A 22,372-nucleotide genomic window follows, 5' to 3' on the forward strand; every position below is an offset into this window, starting at 1 on the left:
ATATCACGTTAGTTATGGCTTTTTCCTTCTCCCCATCCATTGACTTAAGAATTCAGAAAGGTCTTTTCCCAACACACTTACTTACATAAGGCAATTATATTTCTTCAGTCAATACGCTTCATGAGCATATGGCAGCAGCAGTGTTTCATATTAGTCTCTAATAATCTAGAATAATTCTGTATCTCATATCCATATCACAGAATAAGTAGAATTGCCCACAGTCAAGTACTTCACAAGAGCAAGATACAAATCACTTGAACTAATGTAGAAATGCTAATACCTTTCTATGAACGTACAGAACAGATGTAATTAAGTCAATCTTCTTTTGCTTTTGACATACAAAATGGAAGAAGTTTTAAACTGGTAAGTTTCTGCTACTGCAAACAACTTGAAAAATAAAATTCTACCAGAACATATGGAAAGTGATTACAGTAAGTTTTCAAAGTTTCTAAATTATTTCAAACTGAAAATATCCTCTGTAGGAGGAGATAATTGTAAAATCATGGATATTCTCTGAAAGTATAGTAGCTCTTTAAAGTAATGCATCAAAAAACATGAAAAAAAATTCCTTTATGCTCCCTCGCAACAGTTAACCCTGGGACCCAGGAACAACAAAACCAATAGGGGAAAAAAAAGAAAAAGAAAAAAGATTAGCTGTAGCACTAACAAGTAAAGGGGTAACTAGAAAGAATTCACAGGGAACTGTCCCTGCGGAAATGATGAGATAACCCGGTATAAGTATTTAGTGTAGAACATGAGTCACCATGAAGGCATAATCACAACTACATAAGAAGAAAATACTTACCTATCACAACACGAGTGCCAGAACTATACTTTTTTGTCCACTGCTCCAAGATATACTTGAAATCAAACTCACTCCCTTCATGTATTTTCAAGGAAATTATTGAGTTGCTCTTCAGTGCCTGGATGACAAAGTAAAAGGTTACATGCTCTTCCAATACAGAAATAACTGCTCCAATAAACTCTAATAAATAGTGTATTTTATTAGCATCTAGCATACCTTAGCTACTGGAAAGAGAGCCAAGGGAGAGAATTAATAAAATTTAGGTTGCTTACATGTAAAAAAACCAAAAACATAAGATTGAGATTAGGGAGATTAAGCTATTAAATTTCCTGTATAAAAAGAAAACTAATAAAGCTCAAGTTCCTATAGATTAATACATTAAACCAGATGTTTAAGAAAGTGTAAATTCAATTTGAACTTTGTCCCACCATTAAGGTGTCCTCTCTATTCTACGTTGATTCTATCATCTAGCAACATGCAGGCTCACGTTTCAGTGTCTCAGAAAAAGCACAAAAATCCCCTTACCAATCTACCCATACTTAACTTGCATGAATGTAGTATTCTCAAAAGGCTTTCTGCATTTGTCAAGTTCAAGGTTTGCAAGTTAATCACTAAATTAATTTGGTTATTTGGTAAACTGGCATGTCTAATCAACTAACTTAACACTTAAAATATTTTTGTGGACATTTAAGATATTTGAAGTACACAAGGATTGCTACAAACAGCTTCAATACTTCTTTAGCATCAACAAACACTCGTCCTTGAAGAGGTGGTGGGGTTGGTTTTTATGTACTTGAAGCAATTAACCCTCAAATATTCAAGGAAAATATGTTAGAAAGACACAAGACAAAACCAGATTTGTTTCCATTAACAATCATGAAAGATTAAACGTTGCAGATACACTAACATTTACACAAGAAGAATCCTTTAAATATCACAGGATCTATTCCAGCTTCTGGAAGAGAATACATTCCCATGTTTCAGGACTGACATCTCTCTTCCGACAACATCTCAATCCAGCCACACATCACTTTGTTATCTCACCCTTGAAGCTATTGCTAAAGGTTTTAATTCCAATATCCTCATAGCTTGCCTCCTTTAGCAATATCATCCCCATCACCCTATCCAGGCTTAACAGAACTGCTTCCTATCTCTTGCTTTCCAGTCAAATCAGATTGCACTCCTCTTACTTCACATTGTTGGAAGACCAGCAAAGAGACAATGAAAACACAGAAGAGATTTTTCTGTTGTTATATATATTCATTCATATAAGATCTGAAGAAAGAACCATTGCAGGAAAACTCCTTTTTAGTCTCCACCTCTGAAATGCTGAGAATACAATCCCACAAAAAAAAGATGTAAAACTGAAGCATGTTCCATTGCAGATAGTTTTGAAGCAGTTTTATGCCAGTTTTTAAGACAACATATATTAAGCACGCTATCTTCTCCCAATGCCCTATGACTTGAAGCTTAATTAAACTCTGGTAGACTTTCACAGGACAACAGAAAACATTTCTTTCAAATCAGAGAAACAGCCTTCTACAATTTCTACTACTCTAGAGTAGAAAGCCACAGAATAGAATGGTAAGATGGTAGCTTAAGTTTTCTCCCCCCATACCACTCCTGCAAACAGTAAAAAATTAAAATTAAGTGACAGAACTTTTACTGGAAAAAAGCCGGTTTGATTTAACTCAAAGTTCCAACCTGACAGACAGAACATAGTTAAGAATTTAGTAATGAATGCATTCTATGCCAAACATTCCTGTCAGTTAGGCTTTCTTCTAGTTGGCAGAAGGGCGGAGTTGGGGCTATTTTTAGCAGAATTAACTAATTTTCAAATTCACATTCCTCCTTTATTCTCAGAAGCCAAGTTTGTTATACCTTAAAAATTAATAAAAGCACTCATCTATGTAAATTTAAATAGTGTCTTACCTTATGGACCATTTCTGCTTCATTTACTGAATTAGTGAATACCAGCACCTTCTGAAGATCATTGTGGGTGAAATCCAGTATTTTGAGTAACACAGCAGTTCTCTCACTGCTCGTGCAAGGTCGCACAACCTGGAAGTACATACAAAGCAGAGGGCTGATAATTCATGTAATCTATACATATTTAATTATATAATTCCTCCATTTAACGAGCACTGAGCGTTGTTATATAATACTGAAGAGAGTACCAGTAAATGGTAGCTCCAGTAAGTGGTAGGTCTTCTGTTAAACTTACAGAAGATACAACTCTCACAAGAGGTATGCATTTAGGACTTCTTCCTGAAGAGTAATTAAAATCCAACACGTAATCAAAATCCAACATTAAAAGTTTTTGTTCATTTAATTTTAGGCGATTTATCGATCTTTAAGTACCACTAGAAAAGCTTCACGCTCCAAAAGCATAACCATTAGACATCTCACAAAAAGTGGTGTTTTTTTCAGTTTTGCATCATGCTCAGAATATCTAGCCTTGGGGATTTCCCAACATACTCAATCTCCAAATTATTACATTGAGACACAGAAGAATTCAGATCACACTTAAAACATTTTGTATTATTCTTAAGGGCTACACCACTGTGTTGGGTTTGCATGGCAAGGTTTTGGTAGCTGGGGGGGGCTACAGGGGTGGCTTCTGTGAGAAGCTGCTAGAAGTTTCCCCTGTGTCTGATAGAGCCAATGCCAGCCGGCTCCAAGACGGACCCGCCACTGGCCAAGGCCAAGCCAATCAGCGCCTCTGTGATAACATATTTAAGAAGGAAAAAAACAGCTGGAGAGAGCTTTTGCAGCCAAAGAGAAGAGTGAGAAGATGTAAGAAACTCTGCAGACACCAAGGCCAGTGCAGAAGGAGGGGGAGGAGGTGCTCCAGGCACTGGAGCAGAGATCCCCCTGCAGCCCATGGTGAAGACCATGGTGAAGCAGGCTGTCCCCCTGCAGCCCATGGAGGAAGGATGAGGGGGTGTAGAGCAGCCCGTGGAGGACCCCATGCCAGAGCAGGTGGAGGCACCTGAAGGAGGCTGTGGCCCATGGGAAGCCTGTGCTGGAGCAAGCTCCTGGCAGGACCTGTGGAGAGAGGAGCCCACGCCACAGCAGGTTTGCTGGCAGGACTTGTGACCCTGTGGGGGACCCATGCTGGAGCAGCCTGCTCCTGAAGGTCTGCACCCCATGGAAGAGACCACGCTGGAGCAGTTCGTGAAGGACTGTAGCCTGTGGGAGAGACTCACGTTGGAGAAGTTCATGAAGGACTGTCTCCCGTGAGAGGGACCCCACGCTGGAGCAGGGGAACGATGAGAGGAGTCCTCCCCCTGAGGATGAAGAAGCGGCAGAAACACCGTGTGAGGAACTGACCGTAACCCCCACTCCCCGTCCCCCTGTGCCGCTGCGGGGGGAGGAGGAGGTTGAAGCCAGGAGTGAAGTTGAGCCCAGGAAGATGGGAGGGGTGGGGGGAGGTGTTTTAAGATTTGATTTTATTGCTCATTCCTCTACTCTGTTTTGCTTAGTAATAAATTAGATGAATTCCCTTTAAGTTCAGTCTGTTTTGCTCGTGATGGTAATTAGTGAATGATCCTGGTCCCCAGGCAGGGTCAACCCACCACAATCACATTGACTGGAAATTAAATGAGAAGACACCTAAGAACATGTAATAACTTTCTGGAAATTTTTGGTCAAATTAAGTTCTCCATTATGTGGCACACAGCAGTAAAAAGTATTTTACTAGCTCCGTCTTGGGATAACTTACCTTGTAGTTTTGCTACTCACAATTAACAATTGCAAAAACATTCTGATAAAATTCTGGTCACAAACTATACCATTTGCAAATACTTCACATAAAATTGATTCATTTGCACTAACAAATACTTATATTTGAGGGAATATCTTCACCACAGTCCTACAAAACAAGGTAAACGACCTTCAGCTCGTTCAGTGATTAACTTGCATAGGTCTTCTAAGCCACCTCAGTTCACACATGGGAGGTGCACCTGAACAGTCTGAGTTAGGACTGAAGCACTACCCACTTAAAATAAACTCAGCAGCCACATATACTGACCTTCATCAGTACAAACAGCAAAATATCTTAGTAAACAGATACTTCATCCCCAAGTTTTCACCTGTTGCACATTTCCATAGATGGAAGCTTCTTCCATAGCTGTTATCACAATATAAGGCTCATTCATGAACTCCTTTATCAAGTGTGCTATATGTTTATTCCAACGAGTTCCAACAGCAATAATCTGATGCGGTGAATACTCCCACTTTTCAATAATGGCTTTCTTGTAACATTCTAATATAGTAAAAACCTATAAAGGAAAAAAAAAAGCTCTTTTCTATCCTCTTATCCTAGCTCAATGAGTATGTAACAGCAGTGAAAAGTACACTGTTTCAGTACACAGTTTTTTCCAGTCACAAAGACAGCACCACAGCAAAACAAAAATTTCACATCCCAAAAGAGTTTGGTTTGTGCACTTTTACCCTACTACTTGAACAACTTCTGAAGCAAGTCAGAAGAAGCGACAGGACAGCATGAAGGAACAGCATGTGCACACGTACAAGATCATAACACAGGATTCTGCGCAGAGAAGATGGAAATCTCAGGAAAAGGATCTGTTCAAATCTGAAAAATACTAAGCTCAGGCAAAAGCAGATCCAAAAGGTCAGATGCAGCCAGCAAAAACTAGGAGGCAAGCAGAAGATAAGCCCAACCTGAAGTATTCTAGGGCTTTGGTGCAATGAGAATCATAGAGATTCTAACAGATTCTCTCTTAAGAGATTTCACCTGCTTTTCAGAGTTAGAAACACAGCCCTTTATCACCAAGTTTTAAATAAGAAATTTTAACTTAATGATTTTTTAAAAAAGTCCGTAACAGTGAAAAAAGGTATGGAAGCAATTTTTTGCATACTGATGATGTAACATGCTGTAAACAGAAAGCATCTGTCCTACAAAGCCTCAAAGCAGCAATAAAAAAATATGGAGTTCTCGAACGTGAGTTATAAGTCATCATTTTAAAATTAATATATACATTATTGTCAACATGAACCTTAAGGCTGTTCCTCTTCCAAGATCCCCTGAGCTGGCATCAGTTTCTCCTTTTGCCTGCACTGACATTAAGGCCCAAACAAAGCTTTTATGATTACTTCCAAGACTATTTGATCACACCCTCCTGCCTTTCGTTCTACAGAGACCGCAGAGTTTACCAATAAAGACAGTTCTTGAACTGAAGCTGTTCAAACAGCACTGATGAGAGGAAAAAGGAAGTTCCTTACAGACAGATGATGCAAGTCTTTAAAACAGATTAAAGAGCCCCACACTGAAACTAGTGTTACCAAGTTGAAGAAAAAAAAAAACAAGTCCTTTGGAAAGCATCCACAGCAAAGGAACACAGCATAATGGCGCAGTAGCATAGAGTTTTCTGATGATAACCCCCCCCCCCCCCCCCCAAACAGGGAAAGTCAGATTTAATAGATTACAGCTCCACTTTTCCAGTGTTTCATTCTGCCAGAAGTATAAAGATGTGATTTTTTTAAATTCTGTTTTCTTCTCAAATCTACCACGGGGGTTCAGGAAGATTGGTTTTGGATTTTTTTTTCAGTATGCGCCACTGTTTAAGATACATGTACAACGGGAACAGCATTTTATCATCTGAACGTATAAGCCATTTACCTGTTCAGTAGCGTCAGAGACCAGTACCTCAATCTCATCAAGAACAAGATGGCAAAGTCTACAAAATAATAAACTGTTATGTTCAAGCAGTCTCAGGAGGCTGTACGGTGTAGTCACGATTACTTCACCTATGAGTAGGAAGAAGAGACACACCAACCTTAATCTGTGCAAATACACCCACAGCTCTACTAAGAGATCTGAATTCATCCACCAGGCTCCTAAACTTGAATGATCGATGTAAGAATACAAACTGCTGAAACTGAACCTTTTACACAGTTCTTCATAGTTTTATCCAAATTTCTTGTTTCCTTGGCAAAAAGGATTACTTTTAAAAATGCAGTTATCAATTAAGGCTTAACACAGTGACCAAACAAAGAATAGTAAAACTAAGTGTTTTAAGTAAATACACTTCGGTATGGCAAGTCTCCCAACAGCTCTTTTCTTACTTCTATGCTTCCTCTCCTCCATGAAGTATCCTCTGTATTCTACTAAGTTATATGCACAATTTACTGAGAATTTATTGCAATAAGCAAGTTGGAAACCACCATTAAAAAAAAACAAAACCCAACCTTTAACTAAAATTTAAGTTGTACATGATGAAACTTTGCAGAGAGCTATTACCGCCTTTTTCATCCTTCACTTTTCCAATATTCTTTTTAGATTAGAGAAGAATTGTGTTAAGTATATATAAGCAGTAAAGCAGCATCAGACATGTCCCCTAGGTATTTGTCAATTTAAAAAAATAAAACCCATGTACTTGAAATGCTTACGTATTCGTTAGAAGTATTTTTTAAGAATATACACATATGCATTACTGTGGTGGGCACAGAGATGCTCACTCGCTCCCCCCCCCATTGCCTGTGGGACAGGGAAGAGAACAGGAACTGTCAAAGTGAGAAAACTCATGGGTCAAGAAAAAGCCAGTTTAGTAAGTGAAGGGGCAGGGAGGGAGGGATACAAAGGTAACCACTGACATCACCCCACAAGCAGACATATGCCCAGCTACTCATCAGTTTTTATTGCTGAGCATGCCATTATACAGTACTGGTTAGTTTGGGGCAGCTGTCCAGGCTGTGTCACTTCCCAGCTTCCTGCCCACCCCAGCCTACTCACTGGGTTGCAGACTGGGAAAAAGAGAATTCTTAACGCTGTGCAAGTGATGCTCAGCAAGAATCAAAACACTGGTGTGTTCTCCACACTCTTCCAGTTACAAATCCAAAACACACCACCATATAGACTATGAAGAGAATTAACTCCATCCCTGACAGACTCAGTACTTCTGTCCAGCAATAGACATTCATGTATCAAAAAAAGCTATTATAAAATCTGGTTCTAAATCAACAAAGTCCATGATTAATTCTAATTCAGCATGATCTTCAGCAAATCCCTACCACTAATTTCGCTCAAAACTAATTATTATGGAACTTAAAAAAATACCATTTACTGCTAAATAGCTCTACTGAAGCTTCATGTATCACTACAGAGTTATGCATTAAAGAAATAATCATTTTATAGAACAAAAACCTGAAGAACTATAAATTGTTTCTTTCACAATTTCCTGCAATAAAGGCAGCCCACATTGTTTTCAAGCATAATTAAGAAGATAGAAAGGATTCTTACATCCTTGGATTTTCACACTTTTAGCTGCTTCTTTGTTCTGCCCAAGTATTATCAACATTGGATGAAGGTGTCTGGAGCATCTCTCGTATGTTTTCAGTAGCTCAAAAACAAGTTGTGCCTTCTTCCATCCAGGACATAAAATAAGTGCTAGTGGCTACAAACATATGTACAAAATTTTACACCATAGTGCTAGACAGAATTCAGAATCTGAACAATTGTACTACTTCACCATTTAGGGCAAAACCAAAACCATACAACACAGGCCTTTAAGCACTTCAAAACTGAAGTTTTTGGTACTATATCACCTCCTAAATGCAGATGTTACAGACCCAAGGAACCATACACCAGGTTATCTGGAGATAAAAAGGTTGCCTGCAGCAACACATAGTAAAAGGTGCAAAAATTTAATAGAAGCAGGAGTATCTTGTCTTACTTGGGCTTATACTAGGCAATTTCCAGAGGTCCTTTACAATCTCAATAATTCTGTGTTTCTATGATCTAATACAAATTAGAAAATGAATTACAATATTTAAAACAGCTAATACAAATTTTAATGACTACACACTATCCCCTTAAAAACAAAGCTTCATCAAATATCAGATATGCCATTAACAACTTGTTAGATATTACTTGGTAATAAGTTTTAGACTCCCACATTCATGCAGTCCATCTCTGTAAGCCTCTAAGCAGAAGGCTTATACAAACTGACAAGCATTACAAAGATACAGCAAGGTGACATTAAACGTATACATTCTGAACGTCCACTATCTTTTGGATGATTATTCTGTGTCTGCACTTTAGAATAGAAAACCTGTTACTACTCTAATATATACATACTCCATTCTTGTTTGGCAAGGCTTTGTAGCAACTTCCCAACTGCAAAAATGTAAGAACTGGTGGAATATATAAAAAAGGATTATTTCCTTGATGCGAGATGGCAACTACATCACATCCTCGAGCTACTGGCGGCCAACAATAAGATTCTGTGAAGTTAGGGCCTAAAAATTTTTTCCGAGTAAGTTCCTACAGAAAGAGAAATTAAGAGTTCCACATGAAAACATTGTACTTAAACACTAACAAAACACAACACTGAGTGACATAAAAACTTTTGACCACCTACATAATAAATATCCTTAATATGCAATATGAAAAATTTCTGGGCTGAATTAAAATTCAAATCCCATGAGTTGTGGCAGTGGCTGATATACCAGAAGAAATGTGTACAATTCTTACAGCATCTCTCTGAAGCTTCATTTATTCAACCACATGACAAACCTCCTAGACATTCCTTAACCAAAATTAGATATTACTGTAATATTTAGTATCTGAAGTTGGGGTATGATACTAGCCTTAAAAAAGATATTCAGTGTAATATTGTACATTACCATTACCTTTTTCAGTTCATCAGAAAGTGGTGCTGTTTCCAGAACTGATGACGGCTCAATTTTGTTGCTAAGAAAGACAAAGTTCCTTTCTTCACTAAGATTTTGAAAACTCTGAAACTGTATGACAAATAGATGACAATGGCAATACTTAATAAAAGGGTTTTAGCTTACATATGACTCAAAAGCACTTACTGCATTAAAAAAAGGTATTTTGATAAAAATAGCCAAAGAAATGGTAAATACATTTTAAATATGACTCATATATGCTGATAAGTTACACAGACCAGTGGTGAGACAAATACTCAGTATTTCGTGAAGGAAGATTTATCAAGATTGTCTTAACACAACTGTCTTAAATGACTCAAGAGAATGCATTAGATGTTCTGTGTATAGCTAGCATTCAGCCATAACAAAATCAAAATACAATTAAGGTGACTGGTAAGATTTGCTGTGGTGGGTTGGCCTTGGCTCACAGCCAGGCACCCAGACAGCCACTTGCTCACTCTCTCTCCCCTTCCAGAGGGATGGAGGAGGAGAAAAACAGGGAGAGCGAGCAAGAAGATCCACGGGTCAAAATAGAGACAGGGTTGTTACTTAGCAATTACTGATGTAGGCAAATCAGACTCAAGTTTAGATTAACTTAATTTGTTGTCAATTAATGAGTACAAAGAAACAAACATTTACACACTTCAAAAAAAACACCTTTCTGTCCCTGTTCCCAGGCTCAACTTCACTTCAAACTCCTCTCTCCTCATAATCAATGCAGGTTACACCCAGTCCCACCATTGAGGCAATGAGCAGTGCAAGGCAGGGACTGCAGTTTCTCTCTGTTGCTCCTTCCCTCTCACTTCTTTGCTCCAGTCTCTTTGGATACATCTGCTCTGGGATGGAGCACCTCCTACTCTTCTGACCTTGGCACTGCCTCTGTTTCTCACTTTTTTTTTTTGTTCCCTCCCCTTCATTTTTTGCCCTTTCTTAAACATGTTTTCACAAAGGCACCATCAACTTTGCTGGTTGGCTAAGCTTTGGCCTGCAGTGGATCTTGTTGCCAATGCAGCTGGAATCAGCCCCTGACCTCCTTCCACAAAGGCCACCCCTGCAGCCCCAACACTACCAAAACCTTTCACATACACACAATACATTTGCACAAGAGAAGTTAAATGAAAGTTAATGCTTGAAATACCTGTTGCTCATCTTCAATTATGTGTGTCTTCAGAGGATCAGAATTTAAAAATTGCTGAAACCTAAGAAACATAAATATTTAAATCCAACATTTTGCAAAAGCAAAATGTAATTTAAAACAATCAACACACAAAATATTTCTGATCTATTATCTACGCCAAGGAGGAAAACCCTCAAACAAATGGAGGAAGAAATGAAAAAGTACCATTTTGAAAATAAAAGTTAGTATTAGCTTTTAAGTATCTGAAAATTATACTAAAGAATTTTTTTTAACAAAGATAATTGGTAGGTTTCTCAGCTTCAGAAGAAAATCACACTGGACTGTAGGAAAAGGGTTTATTAAACTTTCAAAAAATGAAATTATCTTTGTGTCAGTTAGAAACTGAATTAAAAAACAATCCTTGAGTTTGACATGCATCCACCAACATGCAGCACAGTAAAAACGTTGCACAAATCAATTTATAGTCATATTTCATTAAGTTTGAAAACTTTATAAATCACACTAAGAACAGAATGAAGAAACTTAGGTTTAGTGTGCAGAAAAAATACTTCCCCATCACATCCTTGTTGTCAAGCTATTGTTTAGAAAGAACTGCTATTTTTATTGTAGTCTGGATAAGTACCAGTAGCTTCAAATTCCCTTCTTTCCCAAAAGCACACGTATGCATCTTCTTTTATCTGCCCTTTTAACTGCCTAAGAATAGTAACAGGAAACATACTACAGGTCCTAATTATCTGATTGCATAGCCATCTAAAATATTTAACATGCTGCACCATACCTGTCTGTGTGAACTGCTGTATTTTCCTTGAAAGACAAACCTGGAATTTCTTTGACAGTCTATCAAGAAAGGACAAACATATTTTTAGCACTAAAATACTGTTCAAGAGCAACATTTTAGAAAAATTATTTCTTTCGTTTATTGAGTTGAAAGTGGTTTTCTTACCTAACTCTAGGATTCTCAAAATATTTTGGAGAATTTTTGTACAAATTATAAGTCTGTCTGCATAAAGCAAGTTTTTATGAAACAAACTTCAGAAAACTAACTTATTACAGAACAGTATTTTATTACTAAGACTCAAGCCTGTGACAAGAACATCACCCACACAAAAGAAAAATTAATTTATGGTCACATCTCAAGCTCTAGCCATACTTGGGGACCTGAGTTAGCATGAACACATACTAATTAGTTTGTAAAAATTTTCATTTTTAAAACAATCATGGAAAGCCTGTACAGCACAGACAGAAGGAAAAACAAAAACAGGTTACCCATCTGCACACTTACTAAGACAATGCACATGAACTTAAATTGAACAACACTCAAATCCTCAAGGGAGAAACCAGTAGCAGATACTGGATCTAGAGTTACTCCAATGATGTCTGATTCTGAACAAGGAATTTTCTAGCATTCATCATTAGTCACCAGCAACGAACAGGCATGACTTGGTCAAAGACTTGCATCACTCAAGTGGCTGGTAAAGGTAATGCAGCTGACTTTGCAGAAGGGTAAAAAGGTAATACTGCTCTGCTCCAGTAACAATCCACACTACTACTTTCATCATTCATTCTAAAGTATTTTAATAAGGTATTATAGTTCAAGTTCAGGAGTGGTTGTCATCCCTCAATTTTCAGCAGAGCTAAAAAGTAACTTCTGCAAAACTTTTTTCCCCTGACCTAACTGAAGCAGTAGTTCCATTGCTATCACAGAACAAAGTTTCTCCTTTAAAGCATGTAACAGAAGAGGACATGGAACAGCACATGGGTTCTTTAAAAGAGCCAAGATCGCCTACGTTCAGCAGTGATTATTTGCCTAGAATCTACCAGTTCTTTTTCCTTTCCTCCCATGGATGCTGTAATAGCTCCAATTGTGCAATTCAGTACACAATTTAACACTCAAGAAGGAGTGTTGACCTTTTGAAAATGTTTCAGAAGAGAACAGCAAGCAAAAAAAAAAGAGATAATAACAAGAAACCAGATTAGATATTGAAAGTATTAGACAACAAATTAAGAAGATACTCCAATGAATGTATACCATGGTACAGCATAAGGACTATTTTGTTTTCAGTTAAACATTAAAATATACATTTTGATATATTCAGAAAACTGTGTAGACAGCTATCACGTTCATAAAACTATAGCAAAGCAGTGCAAAAGGAGGCCCACCTTTTTCAAGGACTATAGTACATTTTTTAAAATTTTCTGCAATTTAAAAGAAGAAACTGAAGTAGAATGTTCTTTTTTAATTATATCAAGAATTAGTGCAGTCTCCCACATCTATGTTACATAGAAAGACAAGCTAAATGACTACAGTATTCCTAATATGTCCTATGTATGTTTAATTTAGTTCACCTTTGACAATTTAATACAAAATTAGTACTTACAGGTGCAGTACTTTCGTTTAGATCTGTGCTTGACCTTTGGTGTGTGTCTTCAGGAAAGAGTCTGGAAACAGCAAGATCTAGAAAGATAAGTAAAAAATGCAGAAACACACTTCTGATTATCTGAACAAATAAAAAGCCAGTATTTTTATTTACAGTGGGTTGTGACTGACTTTAGTTGCTTGAGACTGACTTTAGTTGCTTGTATCATTTCCTAATGGCAAAAAGAACAACAGCAACAAAGTTATCTTTAAAGATAGCTATACAGATGAACTCAGTGAACAAGGATGCAGGATGGAAAGTTGCATACTTTCAAAAAGAAAGACTTGACCCACTATAAATGAGACAACTCATGGTAAACATCTGTTTTAAAAGTACCTCTGTTCAAATAAATCCCTCCAAACTTAAAAAAAACAGTAATGCATCATTTATCAATGCCACAAGTAATTTCAATATCTATTGCTATTAAGCATATTAACAAATGCCCATGTAACTCACACTCAGCCTTCCTTTATCTTACATAGTACAAAAAGCTTTATAATATTCCTGCATCTTATGATTTGTTTGGTCTTTGTAAAGTCTGATACATAAACATCATTTCTTAGAAGGATACCATTTGATGCAATTATTGGATCGAACCAAGACAGTAGGTTCATCCTCAATACATCCAACTAAAGACACATGACTCATTGATGTATGATTGTTTCCAACACGTTTCCCACCTGTTTCAAGATTTGTTAAGACCTTCTCCTGAAATGGCACTGGCCTGAAAGCAAGCGCAGAATTAACAATTTTCACTGGAAGAGACTCAAGATTTAATGACGTTTGGTTCTCCTGATAATCTGCAGAACTCCCTGTATTGTCTTTAGCTTCCTCAAAACGAGCAAAGTTCTTTGAGACAAGATCGTCATTAACACATACCTAAAAAAACAAGATCTTTATTGACCAGTATCAACAAGCAAAAAACTACAACACCACAAACTTGTTTAGAATTTATTTGAAGCTTTAAACAACAGCAGTGAGACATAAACAGTATCAGCAAATGCTTTCTGAAGAATATTAACTCCAGAATAGGAAAGTCAGTCCTATCTTCCTGTACGTTCTCTGAAAAGGTGTTAATCAGTTGCCAGTTTCATGCTTCTGTCTAAAATTCTGTACTCAATTACTTTGTTGATGAGCCCTAAAAATTAAAAAAACCCACACCTGTTGGTAAGTCAAGCTGGTTTATTTCTTTTTGATTCAGTGTGCAGAAAAGTAATACTAAACCTAAAACTTCTTAAACTCCATTGGCTCAGAGATCAGTGACACTATTGCCAATTAGGATTCTGAACTGGGAGAAGATATTCAAATTAATATGTACCTTCAAAGTTATTGCCTATGGCAAAGACCACAGCTCCAGCGTTATGTGCCTTGGTAAAGCACTCCAAGTCAAAGCAGTGTTCAAATAAATTCACTTGTATGTACCATACAGGTGTTTATGTCTGACAGTAGCTACAGCAGAGATTTAGCATAAGTTACACATTTCAGCAAGTGGAATTAGTTGGTTTTTTTCCCCAAAGGTTTGAGGACTCAGTCTTATTCAAAAGCAAGCGTGAATTTCTATTTATTTTTATAATACTATGCAACCGCCTTATTGAAACATCTTTAAGTACGATACCACAAAAAGGTGTGAAAATGCACTAAATAATTCACATAGTTGTCCATTTGAAATACTTGCTGGACTTCACTTGCTTGTCAATACCTTCCAAAGAAGAGGTTCACAAAGAAAAACGGGATTTCTGCCTCTTGGAATTCCCTCAGAAGTTTACAAGCAACAGAAATATAAACCAAAACCTCTAATAAATTGATGATTTAGCTTCTACTGTAGCTAATAGGAATTACAAAACTCACTTTTGAGTAATGCTTTTCAGTCTTAATCTAATCGCAAAGTTATAATTTACATAGCAAATTAAGAGGCAGATACAAAAGTATCTTACCTTTTCATCTTTTATTGTCACATAAAGAAAAACATCAAACGTGTTATCTTCCACGGCACATAACTTGGCTTTCATTTGAGTAGTTGCTGAATATAGTAATAAACACAAGTAAAAAAATTAAACTCTTATCAAATTATCAGTATTTTTCACTTGTACTTTCCGAGATAGACAAAAATATAAATCACAATTAGACCCATTTCTTTAGAGAAGCTAGTACAAGTGTAATAACTTTTAAATAAATCCTAAAAGGTAACATGGCTATAAAAACTTAAAAGTTACAAAAATGAAGTTGTCATTAGTCTTTGAAGGAAGATTGAGAGCCGAAACAGATTAATGACCTTTCCACACAAACTAGTCTTAGTTCTACACTAAAAGCCTTAGTTTATTTTTTAGACTCTGACAATCTATAGTACAAATGTATACTTTCCAAACTTGACGTTTACTTTTCTTGAAAGAAGTTATATTTGCACATTTGTATAGCTTGGTTAGGCTCTCCATTCAACCAAACATGGCTGATAAATTCTGTTAGTAAATTCTGAAGCACTTCTGCATGCAGTAGTGATGTACTAGCAATTAAAAAAAGTATGCATCACTACTTATGGTACAGTCTGGGAATATCTACAAAATTAAATTCAATGTTATTATTGCTCCCTACTAACCTTTACTTTACATAGTGACACTTAGACTGGGGGAGGAGGAGGGAAGGAAAGTCATGAGAAGTGCTATGTCCCAGTTACCATGTGAAATTATCAGCCTGAAGACCCCTTATTGCTTTCATAAACTCATTCTCTGTTCCCCAAATACCTTTTATGTGGAGTTTGCTATACTTGTAAGTAGGTAGGTAGTTTTTCAGACAGAAGCACGCAAGCAAGAAGATCAGAAAATCGCAGTAAAGAGCTGCTTTTCTACTAAGAACAAAAGCTGTCTCATACCAAAATAGAAGATGTGATATGAAAAAGACTGGATGATCTACTGGAACACCAAACATGGGAAAGGACAAGAACACACTTGAGAAAAAGCAGTTCTAGCTTACTAAATAACTACTTGCAGCTCAATCTATTTGTTAACAACTATAATAATTATATTCTTCCACCTACATCCTTGTCAAACAACTGAAAGGGTAAACTCCTAAACCCGATCTTGCCATCTCTGTACAAAACTACAAAAATACAGCAGTGATGCTGATTCAAAAATTTTAGCTAAAAACACAGAAAGGCTCCACTGTTCAAATCAAACATCGTGTGAGTGCTACCTTATTTAGCCTGTCCAAGAGCCAGATACCATCTAAACTATCAAAATTTATGCAGCATGGAAGCCCACAGTTCTCAAGATGCAGCTCCACAACTATTTTTGCCTTAGTCCATACAAAAAGCCTCCTTTCTCTTTAATAGACAACATTCTTAAATATAATCAAATATATAAACACAAGCACTACATTTCTCTAACAATTTATTTTTCCCAAAACAGAAGTGCCAGTTATGATTTTGGCAGGATGTTTTATTTACCTTTGAGAAGGTTTTGAAAATAATGAGTAGCAGCACTATCCCACCTGTTGGCTGGTCTAGGAAAATAAACACAACCAGTTATCCCACATCATGAAAAACTGAAATGGTAATTTTGGAAAAAACTTTGAATGCATGTAAAGAAATTATTTCAGGTCATGCCAAGTCTTAAGAAGTGCACCAACTAGACACATTAGCAGAATCTTACTCGTTACAATGTAACTTCAGTCTTGATAATATTGTTTCAGCTCATCAGTGAAATTAACATAAAAAATTACTGGATGTTATTTTGTTAAGGTATGATGGCTTACATGCAACATAAAAAATGATGGTTAGAAATTAAACAGAACAACCAAAAATAAAGCAAGAATCCACTTGCAGAACATATTAATTGAGCAGTATTAAACAAGCACTTAAACACTGAAGTGCTGAAGACTGAAAGGTCTGTAGCAGAAAGTCAAATTCACTCTTTACCATTTCTGTAACTTCAAGTATAAAAAAAAAAAAAAATCAAACTAAGAGCACCGTAAACAAAATATGACAATCTACTACTTTTTTTGATAATTTGCAATGATGGCCCATTCAAGATAAATGCTATTCCTGTCCAAATTATGCTAATATTTGTTCTGTCAGAATATTGGAAGTAAAATACTAATTTTTTTCTTCCAAACAGAAGTATAAAAAGACTCCACACAACTGCTTGACCACATGTAGGGTGGTTTTTTTTTTTGGTTTTTTTTTTTTTTTACCACCAGACCCCAGTGAAAACCTTATTCAAGTCCTCCAAAACTGCAGTGAGAAAAAACTGAGATGAATATAAGGAAAGCACAACAGGAATCCAAAATATGTCAATAAAGACAGAGTGGGGAAAAACAAAGCTACCTATAAACAGCTACAGAACTTCAGCTAAGCATGTAACTACCACAAAAAAAAAAGTAAACAAGTATCAGGAGTAAGATGCACATCTGTGAGAAACATCACATAAGGATAGATCAGTAAAGAAGTTCATATGCTAGCAATCAAGAAACACAGCTCTAGGATGATAAACAAAGGGCAAGAACTGGCAGAAACTTGTCTGAACTTCTAAAGGTTTTAAAATAAGTATCAAAAGATTCAAACAGGTAAATAATAAAACTTAAATTATCAAGGAAGAATCATTAAGAAAGCAGCTCCGTTAAGAACTGCTCCTCTGAAACAGAAAGCTTTCCGAATCTGATTTCCTACGTTCTTCTTGAAACATAATCTCTTCTAAAAAAAAAAATCTGCAAAAACTTCACACTGAAGAAATTTATGAATATAATACATTTATTAAACTCTACTTACACTATTTTTGCAGTATCTTCACAGAAGTCGATACGCAATGTCACTGGCTTTGTGCGATACAGCCTACACTTTTTTGCTCTATATGGGATCTGCATAAATGCTTCCAGTGCAACTCTAATGCTTAAAACCAAAGCAAAAATAATCTCAATTTGCACTTAGTAAGGGAGGAAAGTAAATAGAAATAATGTTAACTGGCAATCATGTATTTCAGTCATAACAAACTGCCATTATTTCAATTTTAAATTTTTAAAAACCCAAAACCTATAATAGAATTGGTTTACATCCACACTTGCAAGGGCTTATCATACGGCTAGCAGCTTCTTGTGGACGCAACCCACACCTCACTTGCCTTGCCACTATCAATCTAAATAAATATTAGTAGTATTTGTATCCATTAACTAACAAATACATTTCAGTGACAGTGTCAAAAAAACATACACTTACTCCTTTGATTTAACAAAAATATATTTTGCATAATCCACGAGAAAACATTCTGTTTTATAATGATCTGTACAGTACATGATTGACTTAATAACTGCTCTACACCAGCATTTCAGTTCTTCACTGAAAACTACACAAATCTGAAAAAGAAAGAACAAGACAGCAGGTTCTTATAAATGGAGCGAATTACACTCAAAGTTTTTTTTAGAAGCAAGAACATAGTATTTATTATACAGCCCTCAGTTTTCTTTTTAAAATGCAAGCGTTGCAGCTTACGTAGTTATTCAGTTGACAGATAAGAAGATACAATCTATATCGATGCCATTATCTACTTTCCTACACAGCAATATTAAAAATAAAGATTAATGTGTATCTTGGGTACTTAACCCCCAAAACAATGCAAATAACAGATTATTTCTTTCTATCTGCACAATATAGCAATGATTTTACCTGGCCTTCTTCTACTGTTAGTGGTTTTACTTCATCCATATCTTTATAAGATTTGTCATAGAACTGATTCATTTCAGCATTCAGGTTTTCATATTCTATTTCATCAACTATGTAAGGCCCACATCCTTTCATAGTAACCCAAAAGCAACCTGGATCTTCAATCTGGGGCAAGGGGTAGATGACAATAACAAATATTATTAGTTCCTGTTAAACGATAGGATGTTTTTAAGAACATCTGAGCAGCAAACGTAAAAATAAAACTTAAAGTCTTTAGTGAAATACCTTAAAAACTATGGTGACATACTTAGCATACAGAATGTTAACAAGCAAAACATCTTTCAACTTCAGACCATTAGTTCATTAAATGACTTCACAGCCTGCAAGTTTCTTTAGCACTGCAATTAATGCCACGCATAGTCTAAAAGGTAGTAGCATTGTCTAAAATGGTGGCTAAACCAGAGAGTAAGGTGCAAATACATCAGGCTTTTTACTTCCATATTGTCCTCAAGAACTATGTATAAAAAACCCAATACACACAGCAAATCCCATCAATGGGCTTTTCTTCATGCTCAGAGAGTCTACAAGACAGTTTCTTTAAAAGTGGGTCAGCCTTTGTAAATCCTTATATCCCAGTCTTTCAGCTGATCTGGGTCCTCCATTATGGGTTAATCCCAATAGGCAGCTAAACACCACACAGCTGCTTCCTCACTCCCCTGCAGTGGGATAACTGAGAGAATTGGTAAGGGTAAAAGTGAGAAAACTCATTGGTTGATATAAAAACAGCTGAACAGGTAAAGTAAAATAAATTATAAAACGTATATAATCCATGTATGACCCTACACATGTAAGAAAGTGCTGCTGAATAGAAATACAGAGGTATCATCTTATTTGTAAATCAGTTTCAGAGAGTTGCATTGAAATAAACAAACAGTAATCTTTTAGACTTTACAAAATGCCAGCATACCTCTAATACCAAGACTTCCATGTTTCTCAGCTAGAATCTTCCTCAACACTCCTGTAAAAGAACAATGAACATTTGATTGACCATTTTTAAAGCTGTCATTTGTTTTGAAGCATATCTAAAGAACATACACCTAAAACAAGTCTATAGATTTTTGCTAATTGTCTCAGGAGTATCAGGCGAGGCAACAGATTTACATGTTTCAAAGGGTTCAGACCAGCCTTCTTAATAAGGCAGTGCGTTAAAGTCTAATTAAAATTTGCCATTCACGCTTATTTACATACATCAATTTTTAGTACACCAAAACACACCTGTTATCCTCAACTTACATAGAGTATATAGCTGCTTATTTACATTCAAAGGCCAACATAAACAGACTGATTGAAGACAAGGGCTGCTGCAATCTGTCTACATGACCAAATGGACAGAAACACCACAGGGAAATGCTTACATAGTTTAAAAAAACCCAGCAAAACCTAACACAAGAGAGCCCCAACCTTAGCAAACAATTTTAACATAACAGATTTTTACCAGTATTTCACATTACATTCATCTGCAGTAATACATATCATACCTAGGAATTACAATGGAATAATAAACTACCTACAGAATGAAGTAATTTGCATTTCATTCTGGCACAAACCAGCACATCACTGTAACACTGCAGTGTCTAGTTTACCACTTAAAAGAATTTACACTGGAAGTAGATACATAATAAAATGTTTCAGGAGAGGAAAGTCAAGACTTCCATCTTACACTTCCAAAACTAGTGTTGAACAAGTCAGCACAAAATAAGAGGCAACACAGCTATGCTATGGTCATAATTAGCAACATGCTTTGCTAAGGGATAGTGCTAATTATACCCAGTTTGACACTACAATGAAACAGCCGACACTATTTTAGAAGCTTTACCTACTACCGTATGACACAAACATATCATCCAGGTTACGTGAGTCTCTAACGCTGCACTATAATATACTATAACATGAGATACATAGTGCCACCTTAGATGCTTAAAGATACACAATTTTATTTAAGGAATAACATGTGATAGACATAAATAATCTCTCCTATTCTCTCAGTTTGAGAGGTGCAAAACCAATAAACAACCTATCAAAGTATCAAGGATAAACCACACCCACATAAGAGCATATTAGGAGAGCTAGCCTCTTAACAACAACATACCCACTTTGTCATTAACAACTAAGAACAGAAATGTTTGCTCAAAACCCATACCCAAAAGCAATGACATTATCCTTGTAAAGATGCAAGAGATCACTAAATCCCTCACCCCAAACCACTACCTTAAGAAACACCACAGAAGGATACCACTCCAACAACACAAGTCTGGTACAAACACTCCCAGAAAAAACCCAACCAACTCGCTCTCCCAGCCTCCTTCCCTGTAGTCAGCCTTATTCCATCTAAAAACCCCCACACCCAACAGGTACAGCACAAAGAAGAGCACAGTAAAAAGTGAAAGACTGTTAAGTAACAATGTGTTTTGCTTTATTCCCTCTCCTCTCCCCCCCCCCAACTTTCTTCACACTCCGCCTATAGCTCCACACTCTTCCTCATAAAGATAAACCCTCTAACCTTAGCCACCAACATCACCACAACCACGCCTGGCCAAACACAGCCCAACACGAAATCCCCACTGCTTCCTTCAGAAACTTCCAGAAACAGCCAGCCTGCCCGCCTCCAAAATCACCCCCACTGCGCAAGCGCCGTGCCGCCCAGTGCGCATGCGTACGCAGGCCGCAGACTACAATTGCGCGTGTGCGCCCGGGGGGATTCTGTGTTTCGCTTGCTGCGCATGTGGCGTAGTTCGCTGAGGAAATGCCGGGCGGTTGGTGGAGGTGAGAAAGTGCGTCGTCGGAGTGGGATCAGAGCCCTGTAATGGTGCATTCTCGACTCTTTAAGTGTATTGTTGTGGCAAACGAGTCTTAAGTAAAAGCTTTGCCTTTCTGCTGTTCCTGCCCCGGGCTTGGAGGGGCAAGATTCGCCGTGCAGTGCTGGTGGTGCCTCAGGCTGAGGAGGAAACGCGCTGGGCAAGAATGCGGTGGTACAGCTAGAAGGTGGTGGGCTGAGGTTGTTCGTGTGGTGGTGTCTTCCCGAGGCAGGGTGGTATCCCACATCCTGAGGCGGTAACAGCCGGGGTTTCTGCAGCACACCTGTTTCCCAGAGGCTGCAAATTCTGAAGTGGAGCATATTCTTGAAAAGTGGATAAAATTAGGCATATGGTGAGAAAGTTGAACTCCAATAAGGAAGTGCCAGGTGCTCTATGCTACTTAAATATGTATATCCACAATAGAAGACAGGTGTAGTAAACTTTCTGTAGTATTTAGGGCTTAAAGAAAATGTTCACTCTTGTATCTCAAGCTCTGTGGTAAAGCAGCTACTTTTTTTTTAATTCACTCTGTTGTCCTTTTTATTCAGACTTTTAGGGAAAAAAATGTTTCAGGCCTGACTTAGTTTTGCACAAGGCTGCATAGACAAGGTGCCAGCCCAAGAAAAGGCAATGAAATGTGCAGCTGGGAAATAAAACCCATCTCTTTGGGCAGAAGCCTGTACTTAAGAGTGGCTCAGTATTTTGAAACTACAGCTTCAATAATCATTATTTTTAATATACTATTAAAAGTTATTTACTGTATGTATATTCTAAGCCATTTATGCTTGCTTTTTTTGTTACTCTCTCTTTTGGCTT

General features: G+C 37.0%; 1 protein-coding gene across 8 annotated transcripts in view; it reads right to left on the reverse strand.

Annotated features, from left to right (window-relative positions):
* The window catches only part of TDRD12 (tudor domain containing 12), a 41,038-nt gene that overhangs the window by 14,786 nt on the left and 3,880 nt on the right, over positions 1–22,372 (reverse strand). For 5 of the 8 annotated variants that reach the window (XR_012837548.1, XM_075765415.1, XM_075765414.1 and 2 more), the window contains exons 2-18: positions 19,669–19,719; positions 18,705–18,866; positions 18,258–18,394; positions 17,814–17,933; positions 16,494–16,549; positions 14,989–15,074; positions 13,735–13,933; positions 13,016–13,092; positions 11,416–11,474; positions 10,638–10,698; positions 9,461–9,565; positions 8,907–9,092; positions 8,070–8,223; positions 6,450–6,577; positions 4,900–5,088; positions 2,738–2,866; positions 806–923 (exon numbers count right to left, since the gene is read on the reverse strand). Coding sequence is in view for 7 of the 8 variants with exons in the window: in XM_075765415.1 (XP_075621530.1) it covers positions 806–923; positions 2,738–2,866; positions 4,900–5,088; positions 6,450–6,577; positions 8,070–8,223; positions 8,907–9,092; positions 9,461–9,565; positions 10,638–10,698; positions 11,416–11,474; positions 13,016–13,092; positions 13,735–13,933; positions 14,989–15,074; positions 16,494–16,549; positions 17,814–17,933; positions 18,258–18,394; positions 18,705–18,866; positions 19,669–19,689 (1,987 nt within the window). In the remaining variant the exon portion in view is untranslated. The other 3 variants (XM_075765413.1, XM_075765416.1, XM_075765417.1) reach the window with 3 other exon arrangements.

The sequence above is a fragment of the Balearica regulorum genome, chromosome 13, assembly GCF_011004875.1.
Source record: "Balearica regulorum gibbericeps isolate bBalReg1 chromosome 13, bBalReg1.pri, whole genome shotgun sequence".
Lineage (NCBI taxonomy): Eukaryota > Metazoa > Chordata > Aves > Gruiformes > Gruidae > Balearica > Balearica regulorum.